The sequence below is a fragment of the Arachis ipaensis genome, chromosome B6 (genome assembly GCF_059453495.1).
Source record: "Arachis ipaensis isolate K30076 ecotype BB chromosome B6, ASM5945349v1, whole genome shotgun sequence".
Taxonomy (NCBI): Eukaryota; Viridiplantae; Streptophyta; class Magnoliopsida; order Fabales; family Fabaceae; genus Arachis; species Arachis ipaensis.
The window spans coordinates 8,660,487-8,681,908 of record NC_142441.1 but is presented as its reverse complement, the minus strand read 5'-3'; the positions used below and the strand labels follow the sequence as shown (position 1 = coordinate 8,681,908).

General features: G+C 32.0%; 3 protein-coding genes across 15 annotated transcripts; 2 read left to right on the top strand and 1 right to left on the bottom strand.

The window, feature by feature from the left end:
- Positions 1-76: 76 nt before the first annotated feature.
- On the bottom strand, positions 77-447 carry LOC148554547 (uncharacterized). The gene is made up of 2 exons (XM_088489795.1): positions 320-447; positions 77-218 (listed from the first exon to the last, which is right to left on the bottom strand). The coding sequence occupies exons 1-2, from the start codon at positions 445-447 to the stop codon at positions 77-79; spliced, it is 270 nt and encodes an 89-aa protein (XP_088345921.1).
- Positions 448-11,973: 11,526 nt separating this feature from the next.
- Positions 11,974-16,604, top strand: SEC15B (exocyst complex component sec15B). Of its 11 annotated transcripts, none has more exons than XR_015885802.1 (3): positions 11,998-14,528; positions 15,431-15,599; positions 16,230-16,604. XR_015885802.1 is itself a non-coding variant. In XM_021103880.2 (2 exons), the coding sequence occupies exon 1, from the start codon at positions 12,103-12,105 to the stop codon at positions 14,512-14,514; it is 2,412 nt and encodes an 803-aa protein (XP_020959539.1). In that variant the 5' UTR covers positions 11,974-12,102; the 3' UTR covers positions 14,515-14,532; positions 15,431-15,838. The 11 variants fall into 11 exon arrangements, 7 of the variants coding, with proteins under 7 accessions (XP_020959539.1, XP_088345916.1, XP_088345915.1 ...); XR_015885803.1 differs by having other exon boundaries at positions 11,998-14,532; XR_015885805.1 differs by having other exon boundaries at positions 11,998-14,532; positions 15,431-15,604.
- Positions 16,605-17,480: 876 nt separating this feature from the next.
- Positions 17,481-19,673, top strand: LOC107645645 (uncharacterized). 3 transcript variants are annotated; one of them, XM_088489793.1, is made up of 2 exons: positions 17,481-18,148; positions 19,508-19,673. In XM_088489793.1, exons 1-2 carry the CDS (start codon positions 17,518-17,520, stop codon positions 19,525-19,527), a joined length of 651 nt encoding a protein of 216 aa, XP_088345919.1. In that variant the 5' UTR covers positions 17,481-17,517; the 3' UTR covers positions 19,528-19,673. The 3 variants fall into 3 exon arrangements, with proteins under 3 accessions (XP_088345919.1, XP_088345920.1, XP_016205209.1); XM_088489794.1 differs by lacking the exon at positions 19,508-19,673 and adding an exon at positions 18,645-18,749; XM_016349723.3 differs by lacking the exon at positions 19,508-19,673 and having other exon boundaries at positions 17,484-18,386.
- The last annotated feature ends 1,749 nt before the right edge of the window (positions 19,674-21,422 follow it).

Here is a 21,422-nt window from a genome sequence, read left to right as displayed (position 1 = left end):
GAAGCTGATAGTGTTAGATCCACCCAACGGACTAAAGTGACCGGCGGCTGGAATTACCAGAGGTGGTATGTAGGGCTCAGGTGCCTGACTTAGCTGTGGTTTCGGTATATATGGTGCCTGAGTTGGTTGTGGTTCTGGTATATATGGTGCCTGCTGCTGATATGTAGGCTACTGCTGGGCATATACCGGGACTGATAGTGGTGCTAATAAGCCGGAACCTGATTAACAACTAATTACAATTAATAGTAATTACTGATAAATAATTAAATTCATAATCCTAAACATTAATAATAATACAACTGGTAATTAATAAACATACCTGAAACTGCTGCTCATGAGGTGGGACTTGAGGCTGATGGCCAGCTGGTTCTTCCTGTTGCTATTGTGGTTCATCGGCGCCGACCTCTTCACCTGGAACTCTATCTGACAGTCGCAGGTGAACTCCATATTGTTGTGTGTACCACTCGTAGTACACTGGGAGAGGATGAAAGTCAACAATCTCTTCGCCTATCTGCAACGCGTTATAGCGGTCAGAGCTCCACCTGTTAACCCATTGACTGTAAATCTGTCCCCAATCATGGTTTTGTGCTCCTGTCAACCGCTTGCAATGATCACGACCAAGGTCGAATGCAAGGCCTGGTGGAAGCTGTTGCATCCCGAACTATCATCTAACTCGGTCTGCTGGGTGCCATTCTATGCACTCGAATGACACTAGTGGCGACTGGGTGGAGCAGATAACCAAATGGGTGTCGAGGACATCAGGAACCCCCACTCCCATATACGGCCGCCATATGAACTGCACATTAGTTACGAAGAGGCCGATTAGAAAAATTATTCTTCTGAATAAAAATATTGGATATTACTGGTTACAACTTACATCGTCAGATGTCAAGTCCCATGTCGTCGAGTCCTCGCCTAAAATGCGCAATAGGCCTCCGTATATATCTTGTATGTCAGTGCCAATGACTCTACCTAACAAAAAACATAATAATAGAATAACAAATTAATAATAATAATAAAAATAATTACAATAATAATAATAATAACTAATAAAAATAATAGTAGTAGTAGTAACAACAACAACAACAACAACAATAACAATAAAAATCAATACCGTCGCGCAAGTGGAATACCAACATCGCCGAGCTGATCGCGGGGTATAAGTGCCAGGAGCGGCATACGCTCCCACGCTCAAACAAAAAACAGTGTCAGTGGGCCATCCATCTCTTTACATTTGTATCATGATGCACGACACAACGATCTGTACAGGTGTGCCAGACTGGCTGCCCCCCAACTGTACGATGAGATAAGGTGGAAATCCCGAAGTAGCGGTAGAAACTTCGAGTTCAATGAAGTGGTCGACTTATCCGTAAACACAATTGTTCCGAGCACGCAGAAAATGTGCGCCCGGATGTATCGCTCAACCGACTCCTGAGTATCACACAGCTCGCTATCTCTGCACCGCCGGACCCATGCAATATTAAGCTTTCCCAACACGTGATCTTGCGGACCGGGCTCCTGACCAAAACACGCAATGCAGTTCTCCACCAAAAACTGGTGACTGCTGTCTGATCTACCCGTAACGGCCTCCCCATTAATCGGGAGACCAAGAATATAGGCCACATCTTCCAACGTCACCGTGACTTCACCGACCGGAAGATGAAATGTGTGAGTCTCCGGCCGTCAGCGTTCCACCAACTTACTCAGTAGTGCAGAATGACCTCTCATTTTGCCTACTCGCGAAACGTGTTAAAACCCAATAAACTCTAGTGCCGCTGCAGCTACCTCGTTAAAAGTATCGGACGGATCAAATTTTCTAGACAACAAATTCCTGTTAGCCTGCAAAAAAAATGATAATTATTAAATTCTAAATAATATTGGTTAATAATAATAATAATAATAATAATATCAAAACGGCAACTAAACAATATTTATTTACCATTTATTATCACAACATAATAATAAATATTATACAGTTCTATAATAATAATAATAATAATAATAATAATAATAATAATAATAAAAAAACGGTAACTAAACGATATTATTACCATTATTATCTTAAAAAATAATAATAAATTATAAAAAAATAATAAATAAATAATTCATTATTCATTATTCAAAAATAATAATAATAATAATAATAATAATAATAATAATAATAATAATAATAATAAACGGTAACTAAATAATATTATTACTATTATTATCTTAAAAAATAATTATAAAATATTATAAAAATATTTATTTATTTTTTATTATTAAAAATTAATTATAAATATTATATAATATTTTATAATAATAATAATAATAATAATAATAATAATAATAATAATAATAATAATAATAATAAGAAGAAGAAGAAGAAGAATAAAAATAATAATAATAACAATAACGGTAACTAAAAATAATTAAATATTATTTATTTTTCATTACAAAATCATAACGATAAACATTATTCTTATTAAACAGTATTATTTTTTTATTAACAAAAAATATTAATAATTTATTATTATTATCCTACACAGTCTTTTATTATTATACTTCTCATACTAACAATTTTTTTGCATCAGACTTAAACATCATAATACTGGCTAATAATAATAATAATAGTATTATTAATATTAATAACGAAAAATAATAATTATATTGTTTGTTAAAAGATAAATAAACAAAATCTAAATAAATATATTTATTTATCATAAAATAAAATAAAAAAAATTTACCTATTGAGGATGATCCAAGTACTTAATAATGTGATCTTCAGGTTTAGTAAAATTTTGAACTATTTTTTATTTAATAACCAAATGAAGCTATGCTTTTCACTCTTCTTCTTCCTCCCACAACCTTCCTTACACAACAACACTCTTCACTCTTCAGTAACTCTCTCACATAACACTTACTCTTCAGTAACTCTCCCCTCTGAGTTTTGTATTTTAAACACCCCCGCAACAGCCTTCTCCAACACGTGGCGCGCATGCAGCTAGGAACGCTGCAAAACACAATCAACGTTTGGCTGTGCAGGGCTAACAAACGCAACCTACGTTTTGCTTAGCCCTATGTTGGTCAACACTGCCCCTCTTAGCATGCAGGCCACGTTTCGCACCATGGTTTCGTTGCCCAGTCCAATTGCAGCCTGTTGCAGGTCCACAGATTTTTATTTTTTATTGCCACTGCAAAACGTTACCTGCATTTTGCAGGTCTCTGAATAACCCAGGTCCACATTGATGGAAAACTCATCATGCATCCATATTCAAAGTTATCGCCATCATTCTCTCCATAACCAAATTAATTTCTGTAAAAATGACTTTCTTAACTTTTTTTATAGATACTAATTTTAAAAGTCATCGATTTATGTTAGTTGTAACATTAAACTCAAAGTTTGTAAAAATTGGAGTCGGATCACCATGGCATGTAGACAAGAATTATTTATTGAAGAGTAAACTACCATTTCTACTCATAAAAGTTGAAAACGCTGATATATCTATCCATAAAAAACAAAATTACCATTTGTATCCATAAAAAATGGTTTTTACAAGCAAAATTATCCAAACCCTAAAAAATTAAATAAAATTCCTAAACCACCTTTCTCTCCACCACTACAACTATCATCTCCTCATCCTCCTCCTCTCTCTCTCTCTCAATGTTCCGCTAGGGCAAGTCTTGCAGGCTTCGATGGTGCAACCAGCTCTCCCCACCCGTGGAGCATCGGGCCTTCACCCCCGAAGAGGACGATACCATAATCAGAGCTCACACTCGGTTCGGCAACAAGTGGGCCACCATAGCCCGACTCCTTTCCGACAAAACTGACAATGCCATTAAGAACCACCGGAACTCCACCCTCAAACGCAAGTGCGCCTCCATAGGCCCCATCGACGATCCTCACTTCGCGCAGCCACTCAAACGCTCCGTCAGCACCAGCGCCGCCGTACCCGTGTCAACGGTGGTGGTGAGGTACTCGTTGCCGACGGTGATGGCGACGATGGAGGTGGCGGGCCGTGGCCCAACTCATCCATGCCCTTCACCACTTTGAGTTTCCTGTTTTTTATTTTTTTCTCGCTCCTTTTCATAACTCAATCTTCAACCTCCTTAGGCAAAGACCTGAACTTTAGCTTCAGCTCCTGTTGCATAACAAAAGCATCAACTATAGTGTTGCTGTTATTGCTTATATTAGTAGTAGTAGTAGTAGCGGCAGTTTCAATTGGAAACCCTAATCTCCTGAGATCGTCGATTCTAATATTGGAGTTGGGAATTGTGGTTAGGGTTTGGGATACACCAGGAGGAGGGATAAACGGATTTTGAGTCAACTCGAAGAGATTTTGCAGGTAAGAGAGAGTGTGGTGGCAAGGAATCTGAAGATGGTTCTGTTGTTGTTGATGATGGTGAAGCCTTTTTTCTGGGTTGAGAATTCAAAGAAGCAGAAGAGAGAGAGAAAAGTAAAGCACAGAAGGAAAGCGAAAGAAAGAGAAAGAGGAAGGAGTTGGCAGAGTTGATGAATTATGGCGGCGGCGACGAGCTCAAAAAATGGAAGGAGAGAGAGAGGATGGGTTAGTGGTGGTGGTGGCAGTGGTGGTGGAGAAAAGATGAGAACATTGAGAGAGAGAGGAGAGGGGGGAAGGAGAGGAGATGATAATGGTAGTGGTAGAGAGAAGGGTAGTTTAGGAATTTTATTTAATTTTTTAGGGTTTGGATAATTTTGCTTGTAAAAACCATTTTTTATGGGTACAAATGGTAATTTCTATTTTCTATGGGTAAATATGTCAGCGTTTTCAACTTTTATGGGTAGAAATGGTAGTTTACTCTTTAAATTATTATTGACTATGTAGAGTATTTCTTTAATGTCCTAAGTCATTAGGACATTACAAACTTTTATAGTACTCCTAACATTTTTTAAGCCATTTTTTTAAAAATTATTTTGCATAGAATAAAGGGAATTTTAAGCCATTTTAAGCCATTTTCTATGCAAAATAATTTTTAAAAAAATGGCTTAAAAAATGTTAGAAGTACTATAAAAGTTGAGCAATGCTAGGGGGCCAGCAATTTTTGTGATTGGTAGCCATCAATGATGATTTAATGGTGTGAGATTGGTGTGAGATTTCATCCAATGACTCACATTTATCTGCTGGTTACATGCTGGCCAAAATTTAATAAAATTGCTGGCCCCATAGACTTTTCCATAAAAGTTTGTAATATTCTAGTATTTTAGGTAAATACGGGTTATAACTATATTTATTTTAATTTTTAAATTATTATTGACTATGTAGAGTATTTCTTTAATGTCCTAAGTCATTAGAACATTACAAATTTTATAGTACTCCTAACATTTTTTAAGCCAATTTTTTTTAAATTATTTTGCATAGAATAAATGGCATTTTAAGCCATTTTCTATGCAAAACAATTTTAAAAAAATGGCTTAAAAAATATTAGGAGTAATATAAAAGTTTGTAATATTCTAGTAATTTAGGTAAATATTGGTTATAACTATATTTATTTTAATTTTTAAATTATTGTTGACTATGTAGAGTATTTCTTTAATATCCTAAGTCATTAGGACATTACAAATTTTTATAGTACTCCTAACATCTTTTAAGCCATTTTTTAAATTATTTTGTATAGAATAAAATATTTTTTTGTGGTATAATTTAAATAAATTTATTAAAAAAATTTATAAAAAAATATTCAGGTGTAGTTTGAATTAATCCACTTCGAATTACGTTGAATGGCATGCATGGAAGTAGTTAGTTCAAATCAACTTGATTCGAATTACATATTGCTGCCTAATTCGAATCAGCTGAATTCGAATTATGTTGCTTTGAGTGTCAGTGAGTAATTCGAATCTATGTGATTCGAATTACATGCAATCTAAGTTCGAAGCAGGTAGGTTCGAACTACATATAAACGTAATTTGGTTGATTGATGAATCAGATTTTGCTTTGGCTGATTTGTGTAAAATTATTCTCCCATTGACTTATTTATGTTTTTTGCCTAATTTTTTTCCTATTATTTTATATATATAAATTATACTTTCTTTTTCTCTTTTTTTTTGTACTTCCGTTATAATTTTTGTAATTTCTTTATTTTGCCAAAATTTTCTATGATTTTGTTTTTTATATATTTTTATGTATTTTAATTAATAGTTTTTAAGGGTGTTACTATTTTATGAGAATGATATAGCTTGAACTTTGGTTATCTAGGAATTTACTAAGTGGCTAGAGTAGTTTCACGTCACGAACCAACTAATGCTAGCAATTAGAATGATAAAAAAGACTAGCCAATCTGAGACTAAATGGGAATCAGTAAAACTTTTATAGGTAAAGACCTGTCCACGTGAAATAGACTGGGATGAGACATAGATACCCTCTTCAAGGAACCCATTAAATACACGTGAATATAAATTACTGAATTATCCTAATATATATATATATATATTTCTTAAATTTGGTAATTCTAATTTCTGTCTCCAATTTAAACTCTTTTTTTTTTTTAGACTTATCCTTAGCCTTGATTTTGTATATACTCTTCTTCTAACTCACTTTCTCTGCTTATTAAGTTCGCCATTATGTTGCTCAGTTTCGCTCTAAAATATTATATTATGTTATTATGTTGGAAGATGTTTTTATATTTTTTATAAATGTTATTTTTTATAATGAATATATTATGAGTTGTGTTAAATTATATTGAATTGATTATTTATTATTATTATTATATTATAATTTTTTTGTTATTTTTTTCAAAAATTTTCAAAGAATATTCATAAATAATCGTGAGTATCCGCATTCGCTAAGGGGATAATTAAATAGGGGACTTGCGACGAAGATGGAGAGCGAACAGGGGATTTTTTTTTTAAACGGGAGCGAAGGACGGGAAAAGGGATCTACCGCCGTGCCCACACGAGTATCTATTACTAGGATCCTAACAATAGACCTAGATTGATCTTACTCACTTAACTTAATATTTTGAGTCATTACTGTAATAAATACTATACTATTAACTATGATTATATTTAGTATATATAAAGTTAGGTATACTTACAATAGATTTTATAATCAAACTAAAAAAATTCTAATTATCTTTTCTTTTAATTTTAAATATTATTTACTATCTTATTGAAAAAGTGAATAATAATAATCACTCACATAATTAAAATAGATCCTCCTAATATATACATGATACTACATATATCAAGGATTATTATATGTGATAAATTATCTCTTTATTTTTCTAAAGATAATTTATATGTAAATTAATTAATCTTTATAACATATGATCTATTGCATAATTTTTTTCCTCTTAATATGGATAAATTGATGAATTTAATATATAAAATATCATTTATATTATTTAACATACAAAATAAGTAACTTAAGTAATTATCTATGACAATAATATAATAGTACAAATACATATATATTTATTAGTATTAAAAAATATAAAATAATATAAACATGATTTTTTTTGGTAGAAAAACAATAACAAAGGTTATTAATTAAGTTAATTACATAATAAAAAATTATGAATAATTTTTTAAATAACTATTTTCATATATTACAAAGTTTATAAAAAAATTTAGACAATAAACCAATTCTCAATAAATTATACATTTTTTTTTACCAAAGATAGGAGACTCGAACCCGCAACCTCTTAATTGAGTATGGAGAGACTATGCCATTTGAGCTATTACTCATTGGCGAATAAATTATACATTAGCTCTGTTAAAAAAATTAAATGATATATTAGATATTATTATTTGTGTACTAATATATATATATATATATATGTATTATCGATTATTAAGTTATAATTAATTTCTAACTCAATTTTTAGTAATTAAAATTTAAATTATTGAAATTATTAAATACCGAATATTTTGCAGCTAACTAATTTTGTTTTTATTATTAAAATTTTTAAAAAGGTGAGTTAATCAATTTTGAATTTAAATTTAAATTTAAATTTATGTAAGAAAATATTTTAAATTTTTTTTCACTAACCATAATTAATTTTGAAATAAAAACTTATTTTGTATATCATATTATAAAATAGTATAGTTATTCATTTTTCTTTAATGGTAATTATTGTCAAATAAAATGATATAAAAATGGAGAAAAAAATATATTCCAATCTAGAAATAATAATTTATTTTTCAATAGAATAAATTATATATTGAATAACAAAAGTTATTATAATTTCTTTTTACACAAATTAATATACTCAACTACGGTGTTTTGGTAATATTACCAAAAAATATTATTAATTAATCTAATAGCTTTTGTAATGACATAAGTTTATAACTTTAAAAGCTTGAAAATCATGTCATAAAATATAAAATTTTAACCAATAATAACGTTGATCATATTGTTTGACTTCTTGAATGAGTATGATACCAATAAATAAAACTGTCACGGTTAAATTTCAACAAAGGCAAATCTCCATAAATATTGCTATCATCAATGAGAATTGTTTTACTTTCAAGACAAATACTATTTTCTTTCACTATATTTTCTAACTCGACAGGTCGAGAACTAATCCTCCACGGATTGAAACTCCATTTATTGAGAGTCTGTCGTAGCCAATGAGTTGTTACATACACAAAGCAGGATTCGAAACTCTAATACTTACTTAGGTAGACGAGTGAGATGACCACTCAATCAATCTAAATTAATTAAGACAAATACTAATTATTTTTTATATTTTTAACATTAAAAATAATTAAACTTTGATTTTAATTATAACTTTATAAAATATTTATACTAATAATTATTATATATATTTTTTGTTTAATCTCTTTTAATAAAAAATTTATATATTTTTATTAATTATTTCGTACGGTGTACGAAAACATACACTAATTTAAATATAAAAATCTTAACAATTCCTAAATAAAAGAACATACACTAATTTAAATATAAAAATCTTAACAATTTCTAAATAAAAGGAGAAGTAAATATCTATCATTATAAGTGGATAAGTTAAAAAATAATAACAATTTTTTTTACTGTATAAATATCTCATCAAATTCAGATATTTGTTAATCTCAATTTAATAAAATTTTTCTCATTCATCATACTTTCAACAGACAGCTTCGCTTCCTAGAAGAGACAATAACATCATCATCAAAAGAAGTCTAGACTCTACATTTAGATCGAAATATCAACAAACAAATATAATAATTTGGATCAGGATTTGAAAATTCATTCTATACATCCAGCTTTTTTTTCCCCCTCAAAATATATTATTATGACAATTGACAAATAATAACACTTTCACATTGGTGGAGTTGGTGCAACCGCCCCACCATATATGCATCCCTTTACCAAATAACGAAGTTAGAATATACACAAAAATGTGCAATTGTGCGTTATACAATTCAAAGTATAGCATTTTATTTCGAATAAACGGTAAAATTAGCTTTCTAAGATTTCATACATTAGTAAAATTGATTTTCTAATTTTTTATTTAAAAATTCTAACATCAATAAATTTTATTCTTACTTATATTTTTTCTCATGTATTATGAATTTTGAAAAAAAAAAATAGATATTTTTATCATTTTATGACTTGTAATTTTTTATTTTTTTTGGTTCATTAGTTATTTTATTTTATTTTATTTTGTATCTTTTACCTTTCATTTTCAAAAATTGAAGTTTTATAAAACTATACTTTAGATAAACGAATTGATTTACCAGAATTTTTCATATTTTATTATATTTTAAATTTGTGGAATTAAAATTCTACAATAAATTTAAAATATAGCCATAATTTATTCAAATAAATGGCACAAATAAGTAAAAAAAATGAAATTTGGATAAAATTAAACATATATAAATTTGATTGGGGTTAAAAAGCCTGAGAATTAATCTAATTAAAATAAAAATTGCAAAAATTAATTTTACTAATAAATAAATTTATGAAACCATTTTCTTCCATCGGAAATCTCCATCCTCACTAATAAAGTAATAATACATTTTAAAACTGAAATTCAATATTCATCTTAATTGCTTATATTCCCTCCAAAATTTAAGATAAGTGCTCAAATTTATTTGTGAAAAATCACTTATTTTTTTAATTAGAATGAGACTCCAATGATGTGTAGTGTAGTAAATTATAAGAGTAAATTACTGAAATAAGTTAATAGGAACTCAAAATTACACAAATCAGCCAAATACAAAAATGTTTAATGAATCGATTAGAGATACATATCTATATAATTCTAATCAGGTTAATTCGAACTTCATCTCAATGTAATTCGAATTATCTACACATGTACACATACCCACTAATTCGAATCACCTTAGTTCGAATTATTTTGGGTGTAATTCGAATCAGGTTGATTCGAATTAGTGGGTGTGTGCGTGTGTAGGTAATTCGAATCAGTATGATTCGAATTACATTGAAAATGTAATTCGAATTAGGCTAATTTGAATTACATAAAAATGCCCTCTTGGTTGAACCTTGTAATAATTATTGGTTTGGTTGAATCACGTAAATTTTTTCCCAGTTTAGTTTATATGGGTGATTTGTCCAAATTATAATGTATTTTAATAAATATTATATTATTTAGAGATTGATTAGATAATATGTAAACTAATGTCAAATTTAAATTGTTTTATATTAAAAATATTTTAGAAAATATTTATTTAATAATTTGTATATAATTCTTTATAATTATTCAATAAAAATATAATATAAATTAAAATATAATTTATTATTTTAAAATTTAAATTCATTTATTTTAAAAAAAATATATAAACCTTTTATATTAGAGTTGTATAAAATTACATCTTCATTTGTTGTTTCTATTTTTATATTTGCTTTAGTTATCATATTTTGTCTTCTTATGTGGTGTTCTTTAGGTTGCAAATAATTAAAAAATATATTAAAAAATGAATGAGAATGAGAAACACAAAAAATATAAATTAATTATTTTATAATTATGATATATTTGAATATACCCAATAAAGAGATGTGTCAAATTTAAACTTACTTGAATATAGAAAAATGAATGATAATGAAAATGACAAAAAATATAAATATAAAACTATGAATTAATTTGATACTTATGATATATTTGAATGTATTTAGTAAAAGAATTATGATATATTTGAATGTATTTAGTAAAAAAATGTGACAAATTTAAACTTACTTGAGGAAATTTTCGCTAATTAATATGAGAGTTTAAGAAATAAAAAGTAGTTGAATTTTATATAGCATGCGTAAGTAGATCAAATAATGTAATAGTAATAGTATTAACATGTTTAAATAGTAGAATTTCAATATTTATAACTTGAAAATTTTATAATTATTATTATGATACTTTTAATGTATATTTATTGTATTTAATTAGTACTTTATGTTTTAATTGAATAATAATAGATATTTTTTTTTTTATTTTTTAAAATTTTTTTATTAAAAGATGATCAATTGATTTTCAAGTTTGTCAAATAAATAAAATTGCTGATATAATATTATTAGAAGAAAAAATATGACTTAAATACAACATAAAAAAACTTAAATATTAACTTTTTATATAATAAAAATAGATAAATAAATAAATTAGATTTTAAAAAATTTGTTTAATTAAATTTATTATTTAAAAATTTAAATTAATTATATTAGTCATTTTATCACTTTTTTTTATTAATAGCATTAAAATTTGCGTATTAAGTAACACATATATATTTACCATCATCCTAATTAATTGTTAACATATTAAATTTATATAATTAAATCAAATCGACTTCAAATTAAGTGAGATTTTGAAATATTAAAAATTCTTTAATTTAATATTAGTTTTAATTTAATTTAATTTTATAAATTTATTATATTAATATTTAATTAAAAATATTAAATATATATTATGATGTCACTTAATAATAAAAATAATAATATAATTAATTTAAGATATTTTAAAAATAAATTTAATTGAAATAATTATCGAAAACCATTTGCAAAATAACCATTTTTCAAGAATGAATTTGTCATTTAAAAATTAAGTTGCAAAGACTATAACAAATGTTTCTCGAGGAAGAGTGAACGGTTTTTCAATTTCTCACACCATAATCCCTAAATTCGCTCCATTTGCTCCGTTAACAAGCACAACCAGGCGATGCACTCCTCCAAGCCCCCTCGCCGGAAAGTCGCTCCGGCGAACGGCGACGACTCAGGTGACAAGCTCGACCAACTCCTCCTTTCCTCTGCCATCTGCAACAACGAGGACCTCGGCCCCTTTATCCGCAAGGCCTTCGCCTCCGGTAAGCCGGAGACGCTCCTCCACCACCTCCGCCAGTTTGCGCGCTCCAAAGAGTCCGAGATCGAGGAGGTCTGCAAGGCACACTACCAGGACTTCATCCTCGCTGTCGATGACCTCCGATCTCTTCTCTCCGACGTCGACGACCTTAAGTCCTCCCTCTCTGACTCCAACTCTAAGCTCCAGTCTGTCGCGCGTCCTCTACTCTCATCGCTTGACGCCTTCGTCGAGACACGAAACGTCTCGCGGAACGTCAACCTCGCAATTGAATCGGTGCATACATGCGTGGAGTTGATGGAGGTGTGCTCACGCGCCAACCGCCACCTCGCCGGCGACAACTTCTACATGGCGCTAAAGTGTGTTGACACGCTCGAGAGGGAATACTTGGAGAAGACGCCGTCAACGACGCTGAAGAGGATGCTAGAGAGAAAGATCCCGGAGATCCGGTCGCACATAGAGAGGAAGGTGAGTAAGGAGTTCGGCGACTGGCTGGTTGAGATCCGAGTGGTGAGTCGCAACCTTGGACAGCTGGCGATTGGCCAAGCTTCAGCAGCGAGGCAGAGAGAAGAAGATCTCAGGATCAAGCAGCGCCAGGCAGAGGAGCAGAGCAGGCTCAGCGTTAGGGATTGCATTTACGCTTTGGAGGAGGAGGAAGATGATGAAATTGCCGCTGGTAGCGGTATCGGTGAGGATGGATACGGAAACGGAGGTGGAATTGTTGGTTTTGATTTGACTCCTTTGTACAGGGCTTACCATATTCACCAGACTTTAGGGTTGGAAGAGCGGTTCAAGCAGTATTACTATGAGAATCGGAAGCTTCAGTTGACTTCGGACTTTCAGGTATCTTCGATGACACCTTTCCTTGAATCGCATCAGACATTCTTTGCGCAGATTGCGGGTTTCTTTGTGGTAGAGGATAGGGTTTTGAGGACTGGCGGTGGTTTGATATTGAAGATGGAGGTTGAGAATTTGTGGGATATTGCTGTTAGCAAGATGTGTTCTGTGTTGGAGGATCAGTTCTCCAGAATGCAGACTGCCAATCATCTCTTGCTCATTAAGGACTATGTGAGCCTTTTGGGAGTGACTCTGCGGAGGTATGGGTACCCGATTGATGCATTGCTAGATGTTTTGAGCAAACACAGGGATAAATATCACGAGCTTCTGTTGTCAGATTGTCGGAAGCAGATTGCTGAGGCACTTGCTGCTGATAAGTTTGAGCAGATGTTGATGAAGAAAGAGTATGAGTATTCCATGAATGTGCTTTCTTTCCAAATACAAACGTCGGATATTGTACCTGCTTTTCCTTATGTTGCACCATTTTCGACAACTGTGCCTGATTGTTGCCGCATTGTGCGGTCCTTCATTGAGGATTCTGTGAGTTTCATGTCTTATGGTGGGCAGCTTGAGTTCTATGAAATCGTTAAGAAATATTTAGACAGGCTTTTGACCGAGGTCTTAGATGAAGCTTTGTTAAAGCTTATTAATACATCAGTTAGTGGTGTGCCCCAGGCAATGCAAATGGCAGCAAATATGACTGTATTCGAGCGTGCATGTGATTTCTTCTTTCGCCATGCTGCACAGCTCTCAGGGATTCCATTGAGAATGGTGGAGAGAAGCAGGAGGCAGTTCCCACTTAGGAAAGCTCGAGATGCTGCAGAAGAGACCCTTTCTGGGCTACTTAAAGCCAAGGTTGATGGATTTATGTTGCTTATTGAGAATGTAAATTGGATGGCTGATGAGCCGCCACAGAGTGGAAATGAATATGTAAATGAGGTCATCATTTATTTGGAAATTTTGGTTTCAACTGCTCAACAGATACTGCCAACTCAAGTCCTCAAAAGAGTTCTACAGCAAGTTCTTTCGCACATATCAGAGAAGATTGTTGGGGCTTTAGTTAGTGACTCTGTCAAGAGGTTTAATGTGAATGCTATTATTGGATTTGATGTGGACATCCGGCTTTTAGAACAATTTGCTGATAATCAGGCCTCCCTTTTTGCCGATGGAGATGCTGATGAATTGAAGATGGCGCTTGCTGAGTCAAGGCAATTGGTTAATTTGCTATTAAGCAATCATCCAGAGAACTTCTTGAATGCAGTGATTAGGGAGAGGAGTTACAATACTTTGGACCATAGGAAAGTAGTGATTGTTTCAGAGAAGTTGAGGGATCCTTCTGATCGGCTCTTTGGAACCTTTGGTAGTCGTGGAGCCAGGCAGAATCCAAAGAAGAAATCTCTGGATACATTGATAAAAAGGCTTAAGGATGTTAGCTGATTAAGCTCAAAGCTGTATGTAAGCTCTTTCCCCTTCCCCTTGTTTCATCTTCTGGTTTTGTCTTTAGTCCCATTTTGACTTTGTGAATTATTTGTTATCAACTCATTCATAAAATTATTTGGTTAAGGCCTGCTTATCTTCTCCACTTCTTTTGAGATTTTCAAAGAATTTGTCTGAAATGTATGATCCCTATGTTCAATTTTTGTGTTCGACTAAAATACTCATAAGTACTATCATATTTGTTTTGAATTCTTAATTTGGCTTTCATCAGTAGGTTTGTGAAACCTAAATTGGAACATATTCGTTGTTTTATATTTGGAAAGGCCTGGCTGAGGATTCATGGGCTTGCCAATTGCCAGAGGCTAGTAAATCTCTGAGGCAGCCTCCAAAGGAATATGAATGAGGTGGTTGGGAATAAGGGGAAAAAATTGGATGATAAACAGCGAACCTTGTCATTATCCATACATCTCCCGTGCCCTCATTTATTACTGAGCTACCAAAAAAAAGGACCACATTCTGTTTTCATCTCTTTAATGTTTACATACTTGCATGGTGCATCTTAGTCCTAAAGTTCCTGCTGACCTTAGATTAATGCACATATCGTGATCATTGCTTTGACATTTATATCTTTGTTACTCGATGCCAATCTTGATTGTAATGCATTCTTTGACTGTTAACTCAGATGTATGAATATAGCATAAATTCATAATCATTGGTTTGAGCCTTCGTTTGTTGTGAACTTGTGATGAGATTACTTTTTGAATTCTGCTGCCATGATTGCCATATATCTAAACCAGGAACATGGATAATGAGACCCCTGCATCCAATAGGAAAAAAGGCCTTACATAGGTATTAGGGTTTAGAATTTCAAGTTGTAAGATGCTCCCCTTGTAATTCACAATGTTTAATAATGTAGTTATTATATCGATCAGTGAGCTAAATCAAAACATTGAAGCTCCAGAGCTTTGGAAGGAAATCAATTCCTAGCAAATTGGGACCCCAATATACGACTGTGAGGTGTGATGCAAATCGAATTTCTTACTTCAAATTGAAACCAAACAAGAGGATGGGTTAAAACTTGAAAGGTGCGGTGAGTTTCTATATATGGATTCCAATTGTTAATGATCAAAGAATTTAAGGGCTAATTGGAGATATCAGGTATGGGCTAGAACTTAGATGTGAACAGAAGTCCAGGATAAGTGGGCTAATATAGTAATTTCACATATCTTTATATGCCTGCATCTTTACTTGGTTACATGCTTATATTTGTTATTTGTATCTATTATGTCAACTAAATGGGAATGGATTATCTAAGGTTTGGGCAGTCACATGACCAAGTAATGTGAAGAGAGAAAATAGATTATAGACGTATAAACTAGGTAGATGAAGGATTAATCTCATTTCTGACTTGTCAAATAACAACTACTGAATATTGACAAATTCCTGCTGGATTTTCTCAAATTTTAAAACCGTGTAACCTAATTTATTAGGAATATTTGTCCATTTCCTATATCATGGAGAATATAATAGTTTCTCTTTTTCACATAATATATAATGGCTGGTTATAAAGTGGAATATTATGAAACCAAATCTCATAATATTCTGCTAGGAGTTCTAGTCCTAGCATCAAATCAGGAGTTTGATAATGAGATCCATTCTTCAGTGTCTCTCATGCGTCTTATTGATGATAACTCGTAGTTGCTTGTCATTTGTAGATGCCTCACCAATCACTTCGATGTGTCCTGACCTCTAAGGATGACGAGCCATGTAATATTTGCACAAACAGGTCCTGTTGGTTGATAGAAACTAAAACCTTGATTCTCATCCATGGCAGAAGAATTACGTATATATTTGGATTAACTTATAGCCGATCGACTTTGTTTCTCAACTACCCCCCGAAAAAAGAAAAGAAAAGAAAATAAACTCTCTTTCTCAGTTTCTCAATGGGAATGCTGTAACCTGAGGTAATGCCTCAAGTGTGCTTGAAGCGTGTGTGCGTGTTTGCGCTCAGTCTGTGTTTTGTGATTGTTGAGAATGAGAAGACTAAAATGAGCTCTAAATACTAGTTGTTCAAAGAAAAAAATTATACACCAAGTCATCCATTATCTACATTATATAGTTTGTTTTACACTTTTACTTATTTCTTGCATAATGATATACAGCAACAAAATTTTATCCCAGTAAAGGTCAATTATAAGTAAAACGATTTTATATACTTTGTAAATCAATCAGATGTGTTGAGTCCATTACATCACCATTCTATACAAAAAATAAATAAATATTAATATATTTATACACTAACATTGTATTTAAAAAGTATTTTAAACAAATTAAAAAGCTGTCTATTAGGTAGCGTTTGGTGGAGAGACAGAGACGGAAAGAATGAGACTTAGAGACAGAGACCAAGAGACAGGGATTGAAATAAATCTCAGTATTCTGTTTGGTGCAAAATAGGAGACAGGAATTGAAACAAGAATGAAACTCTAATTTAATTTGCACAAAGGGTAAAATTGGAATTAATTAATTGAAATGAAAGTATTTTAGGTATAAAATATTATTAAAGTTTTAGTCTCCATCTCTAAAAATTTCAGTCCCTGTGTCCCTATTTTTTGGAGGTACTGAAATACTGAAATTTTAGAGATAGAGACAGAAATTTTAGTACCAGTCTCTGAACTAACAAACACAATACTAAGTCTCCTCAAAACAAACGCTATGTTAGGGATCAATGTTTTTAGGCATTGATAATGTAAAATATTTTATACATCATCTAATTAGATTTATTCATAATATGACAATATATATATATATATTTTTTTTTTCATGAAAAACTCTTTTTGAGTACGAAAATTAAACTCAATATAATAATCCAAATATTTTTCCTTCCACCTCGTCATCTTGTAGAACTCCTCCACTCTGAAGAACCTTGCCACGTGCTACGCGAGTTGCACGCATTATTAGAATATTGATATTGACCTCATCAACAAAGTGGCAACGAAAACATGCATGAAGTCGAAAACAGTAATGCAATTCAAGCAGTGCCACATAAATTTTGTTATAGGACATATATGTTCTGCATTTATTTATTATGATCAATGGTCGTGTCTTGATCTCAACATGTCCAGCCCTCAACCTATAAGGAAACAAGTTTTCCATTGTCATCAAACGCAAGCGATAATGAAATCCTCAGTTGCACTCGTATGTGTCCTTCTATACGCCACAGTTTCACTCGCATCCCAGCAAGAAGATCAGAAGCTAACAGCATACGATGTTCTAGAACAGTACGATTTTCCAGTGGGTCTTCTTCCCAAGGGTGCAACCGGGTATGAGCTTGACGCAAAGACGGGTCAGTTCACTGCGTATTTGAATGGAACTTGCAGCTTCAGCATTGAATCTTACGAGCTCAAGTACAAATCCACCATCAAGGGAGTGATCTCGAAAGGTAGGTTGGCGAAGCTGAAGGGTGTGAGTGTCAAGGTTGCACTCTTGTGGCTTAACATCGTTGAGGTCACTCGTAACGATGATGAACTCCAATTCTCCGTTGGTATTGCCTCCGCCGACTTTGCCGTCAACAACTTTCTCCAATGCCCCCAGTGTGGATGTGGATTCGATTGCAACAATTCCCGGGAAAACAATGGTGATGTAGTTTCCTCCATTTAGTTTTTATTCGTAATATGCAGAACTATATCTTTCCGGTGCGTTTTTTTTGGTCAGGGTTCTGTTGCTTTAAGTATGATAAAGTGTTTTGCATTTTTATTCTCTTTTTTTTTTGTGGCAACCCACAAAATATAGACTGTTAGCCAAAAACATAACATATTGGGCCTTTGGCACATATGAAAACAAAAAACAGAATAACCCACTTCGTTTAGTTGTGTAACCAATTCTCTCTTCATTTAAGTATTATGATTTAAATTCTATTATGTAGATATAGTAATTTGTTGGTTAATTGAAGTTTAGATTCACCATAAATTAATTTTTAGACCGTTGAACTAGCTGAGGTCTAGGATACCATAAAAAATAAAAAAAAATTAAAAGATTTCTCAAATCAAAATTAATTTCTTGAATAATCTCAAATTAGGTTTGTATATTAATTTAATCCCTGGGTTTTTAATTGCACCATTTTGAGACTTCAGATTGAACTCCGGGCTCTGTACAAGTCTCCAAACCCATTTCCTGCATGAGTCAGTGAATCGGAGTACTAATGTGGCACAATTACTACCACACTAGACGTAAGGGACGACGTCGTTTAAGGTTTTGGCACCTAGTGAGACAAAAATGTCACCATTTTAGTTGCATGAGGAAAAAAAATGTTGGAGACACGTGTTTCGATCATTCACAATTCTTTCCCTTCTTTTTTCCAACACTCAACACTTCGTCTCCGTCTTATTCTGACAATGACGAAGGTGGTGTGATTTGCGATTTTAGTAATTTTGGGAGACTACTAGTGTCGCCGTTGAGTTCACTGAGTTCGTGTGAACAAGAGGAAACACCATTGTGGATGTTAGCGATGTTAGTATACAGCAAAATTTTGTTCACTAACCATATATATATAATTCATGGGTTTAGTTAGTTTTCTTTTTGTATGTGATTGGGTTGTTTTCATCGTTGTTGAAGGTTTAGAGTTTCAATTGTTGTTTTATTAGGGTGGGGGTTTTGAATGCTTTATTTTTTGTTAATGGAACAGATTTTTTTTTTTTGGCCGTAAACATGATATGTGAACTGTTGACTTTTGGTTTTAGTGATGGTCATTGAGTTAATTTAATTTGTTTGACCTTTATTTCTATGAAGATGAAAATTCTACTTAACATCATGCTCCATCACGGGGGAAGCTTTCAAAAAAATGAAAAAGGAATGATGGTCTATTCTCCCGATAACAAAAATTGTTTGAATGATATTAATGAAGATATGTTAGAGATTTAATTTTCTATATTAGGAATTACCATAAAGAATTTGGATACAACAAGATAAAAAAATGTTGGTGACTTGTTTCAAGTAGGAGTCTGGAGGTTGAACTGAGAAGATTAAACAATGATGGGGGAGTTAAGAGAGATATGTTTCTTTGCTAAGAAAAATAATGATCTTGTGGATGTGTTCATGGAGCATGAAGTGCCAACACCTGAGATTTTAGAAAGAAAAGAAGTTGTGGTACGTGACAGAGACTAAATTGGAGCAGTGTTGGAAGAAGAAGAAGAAATCGAAAAAGATGGAAGAAAAATGCAGAAGTAGAAGAAGATGGGATTTAAACTGTGTTTAAGGTTTATACATAAAGACAAAGACTAAATTGGAGCATGGTCATCACATGTTCATGTCACCTAGCCGTTAATAATGTCACCGTGAGAGTGGCTATGCCAGATCAATAGCTCAACTGTTGACTCATACTGAAAATAAGTTTAAGGACTTATTTAAAGTCTATAGTTCAATATAAGATTTAAAATAGTGCAATTGAAAACTCAGAAATAAAATTAGTGTACAGATCCAATTGAAAACGCAATTGAAGACTGCGTTTTGAATTTTTCCTATAAATTAATGAAATACAAATGTTCTCTATTGTTTTTGCCCGTTAGCTTAATTACTTTTGTGACTATGGTGTTTGCCGCTAAATATGATCATGTCTGTGTTTATCAAACAGAGTCATAAATTAAAATCGCACAAATTATGCAGAAAGGAGTTTTGTGTAGTTTTAGAATCTAGACGGAAATGGAGATGGCATCGTCGATGTTCGGTCTCATTCTTAAATGGCTTACTGAATGGCCCCTTTTCATTATGCATTTGCAATTCATGGTTACTTCATTATTAGATTAGGGCATTAGGCTTGAATGGTGTTACTGTTTATTGCGTGGCATGAATGTTGTTTGACTTTGAGCCGCCAATAATGAAAATTAGTTGACCTTACTAACATAAGACTTGACTCTTGAGGTCGTGGTGCCTCGCGAATAAGATTCCAATATGATGATTAGACAATGAGACTTCTTTAGGCCAATTGCAAAATGAATTACTATTTGCTAATTAGGTATATACTGTTTAGATGGATACTACTATAAAAATGTTACAATTATCTTTATGTAAAGATGTATCTTTTCTACCATTAGATGATGAATTGAAGAGTTTGATTTTGATATGTTACAAAAATATTATCTTTCTCTAAAGTGTGGCTAAACAAATAAAGCACACTTTTAACACAAGACTCTTCATAAGAAGATGTTTTTAACATCTTTATTTGAGTAGGTGTCTACTGTTTATTTATACACAAACAATGTTTTTGAATTCAATATCATAAAAGATTTAACTATGTCATCTATAAAAAATTAAACTCAATTGCGAATCAACACTATTTTTAGCTAGACCAAATTAGGAATACCATTATGTATATGATTTTGATTTTAGGAATAAAATATTTGAAAGGTGCCATGATTGTGAGTTGAAAGAAGGATCCAAGCAGAGCATAATTCCCGGCTTTAATTTTTGGCTGCTCTTTCTAGACACATGGAAAGGACTTTTCTTCTAATGTAGCGCGGCCTTTGACTTTTATATTACAATGTAATGAACGTTAAAATCTTCGTTTCCCTTCTTCAAATCAGGAGAGAACATGTATCCAAACGTGTTTCACACTTAAATCTAACAAAGTAGTCCCTTGGGATAAAAGCCGTTAATGTTGAAAGTTTCACTTACTATTTTGGCATTTTGCTTCTTCAAACTCTTCGTATAATACAAGAGTAAAACAACGAATAAATTTCGAAGATTTATATTTCGGACCGTTTAATTTTTTTTCAAAAAGTTAGTAATAAAATTAGTTTAAATTAAGATTTTTATTCTAATTATAGAGATTAATTTAAAAATAATATATTTATATCTATTATTTTAAAAAATTTTATTAATATTTTTTTTAAAATAATCTATCCAAAATATAAATT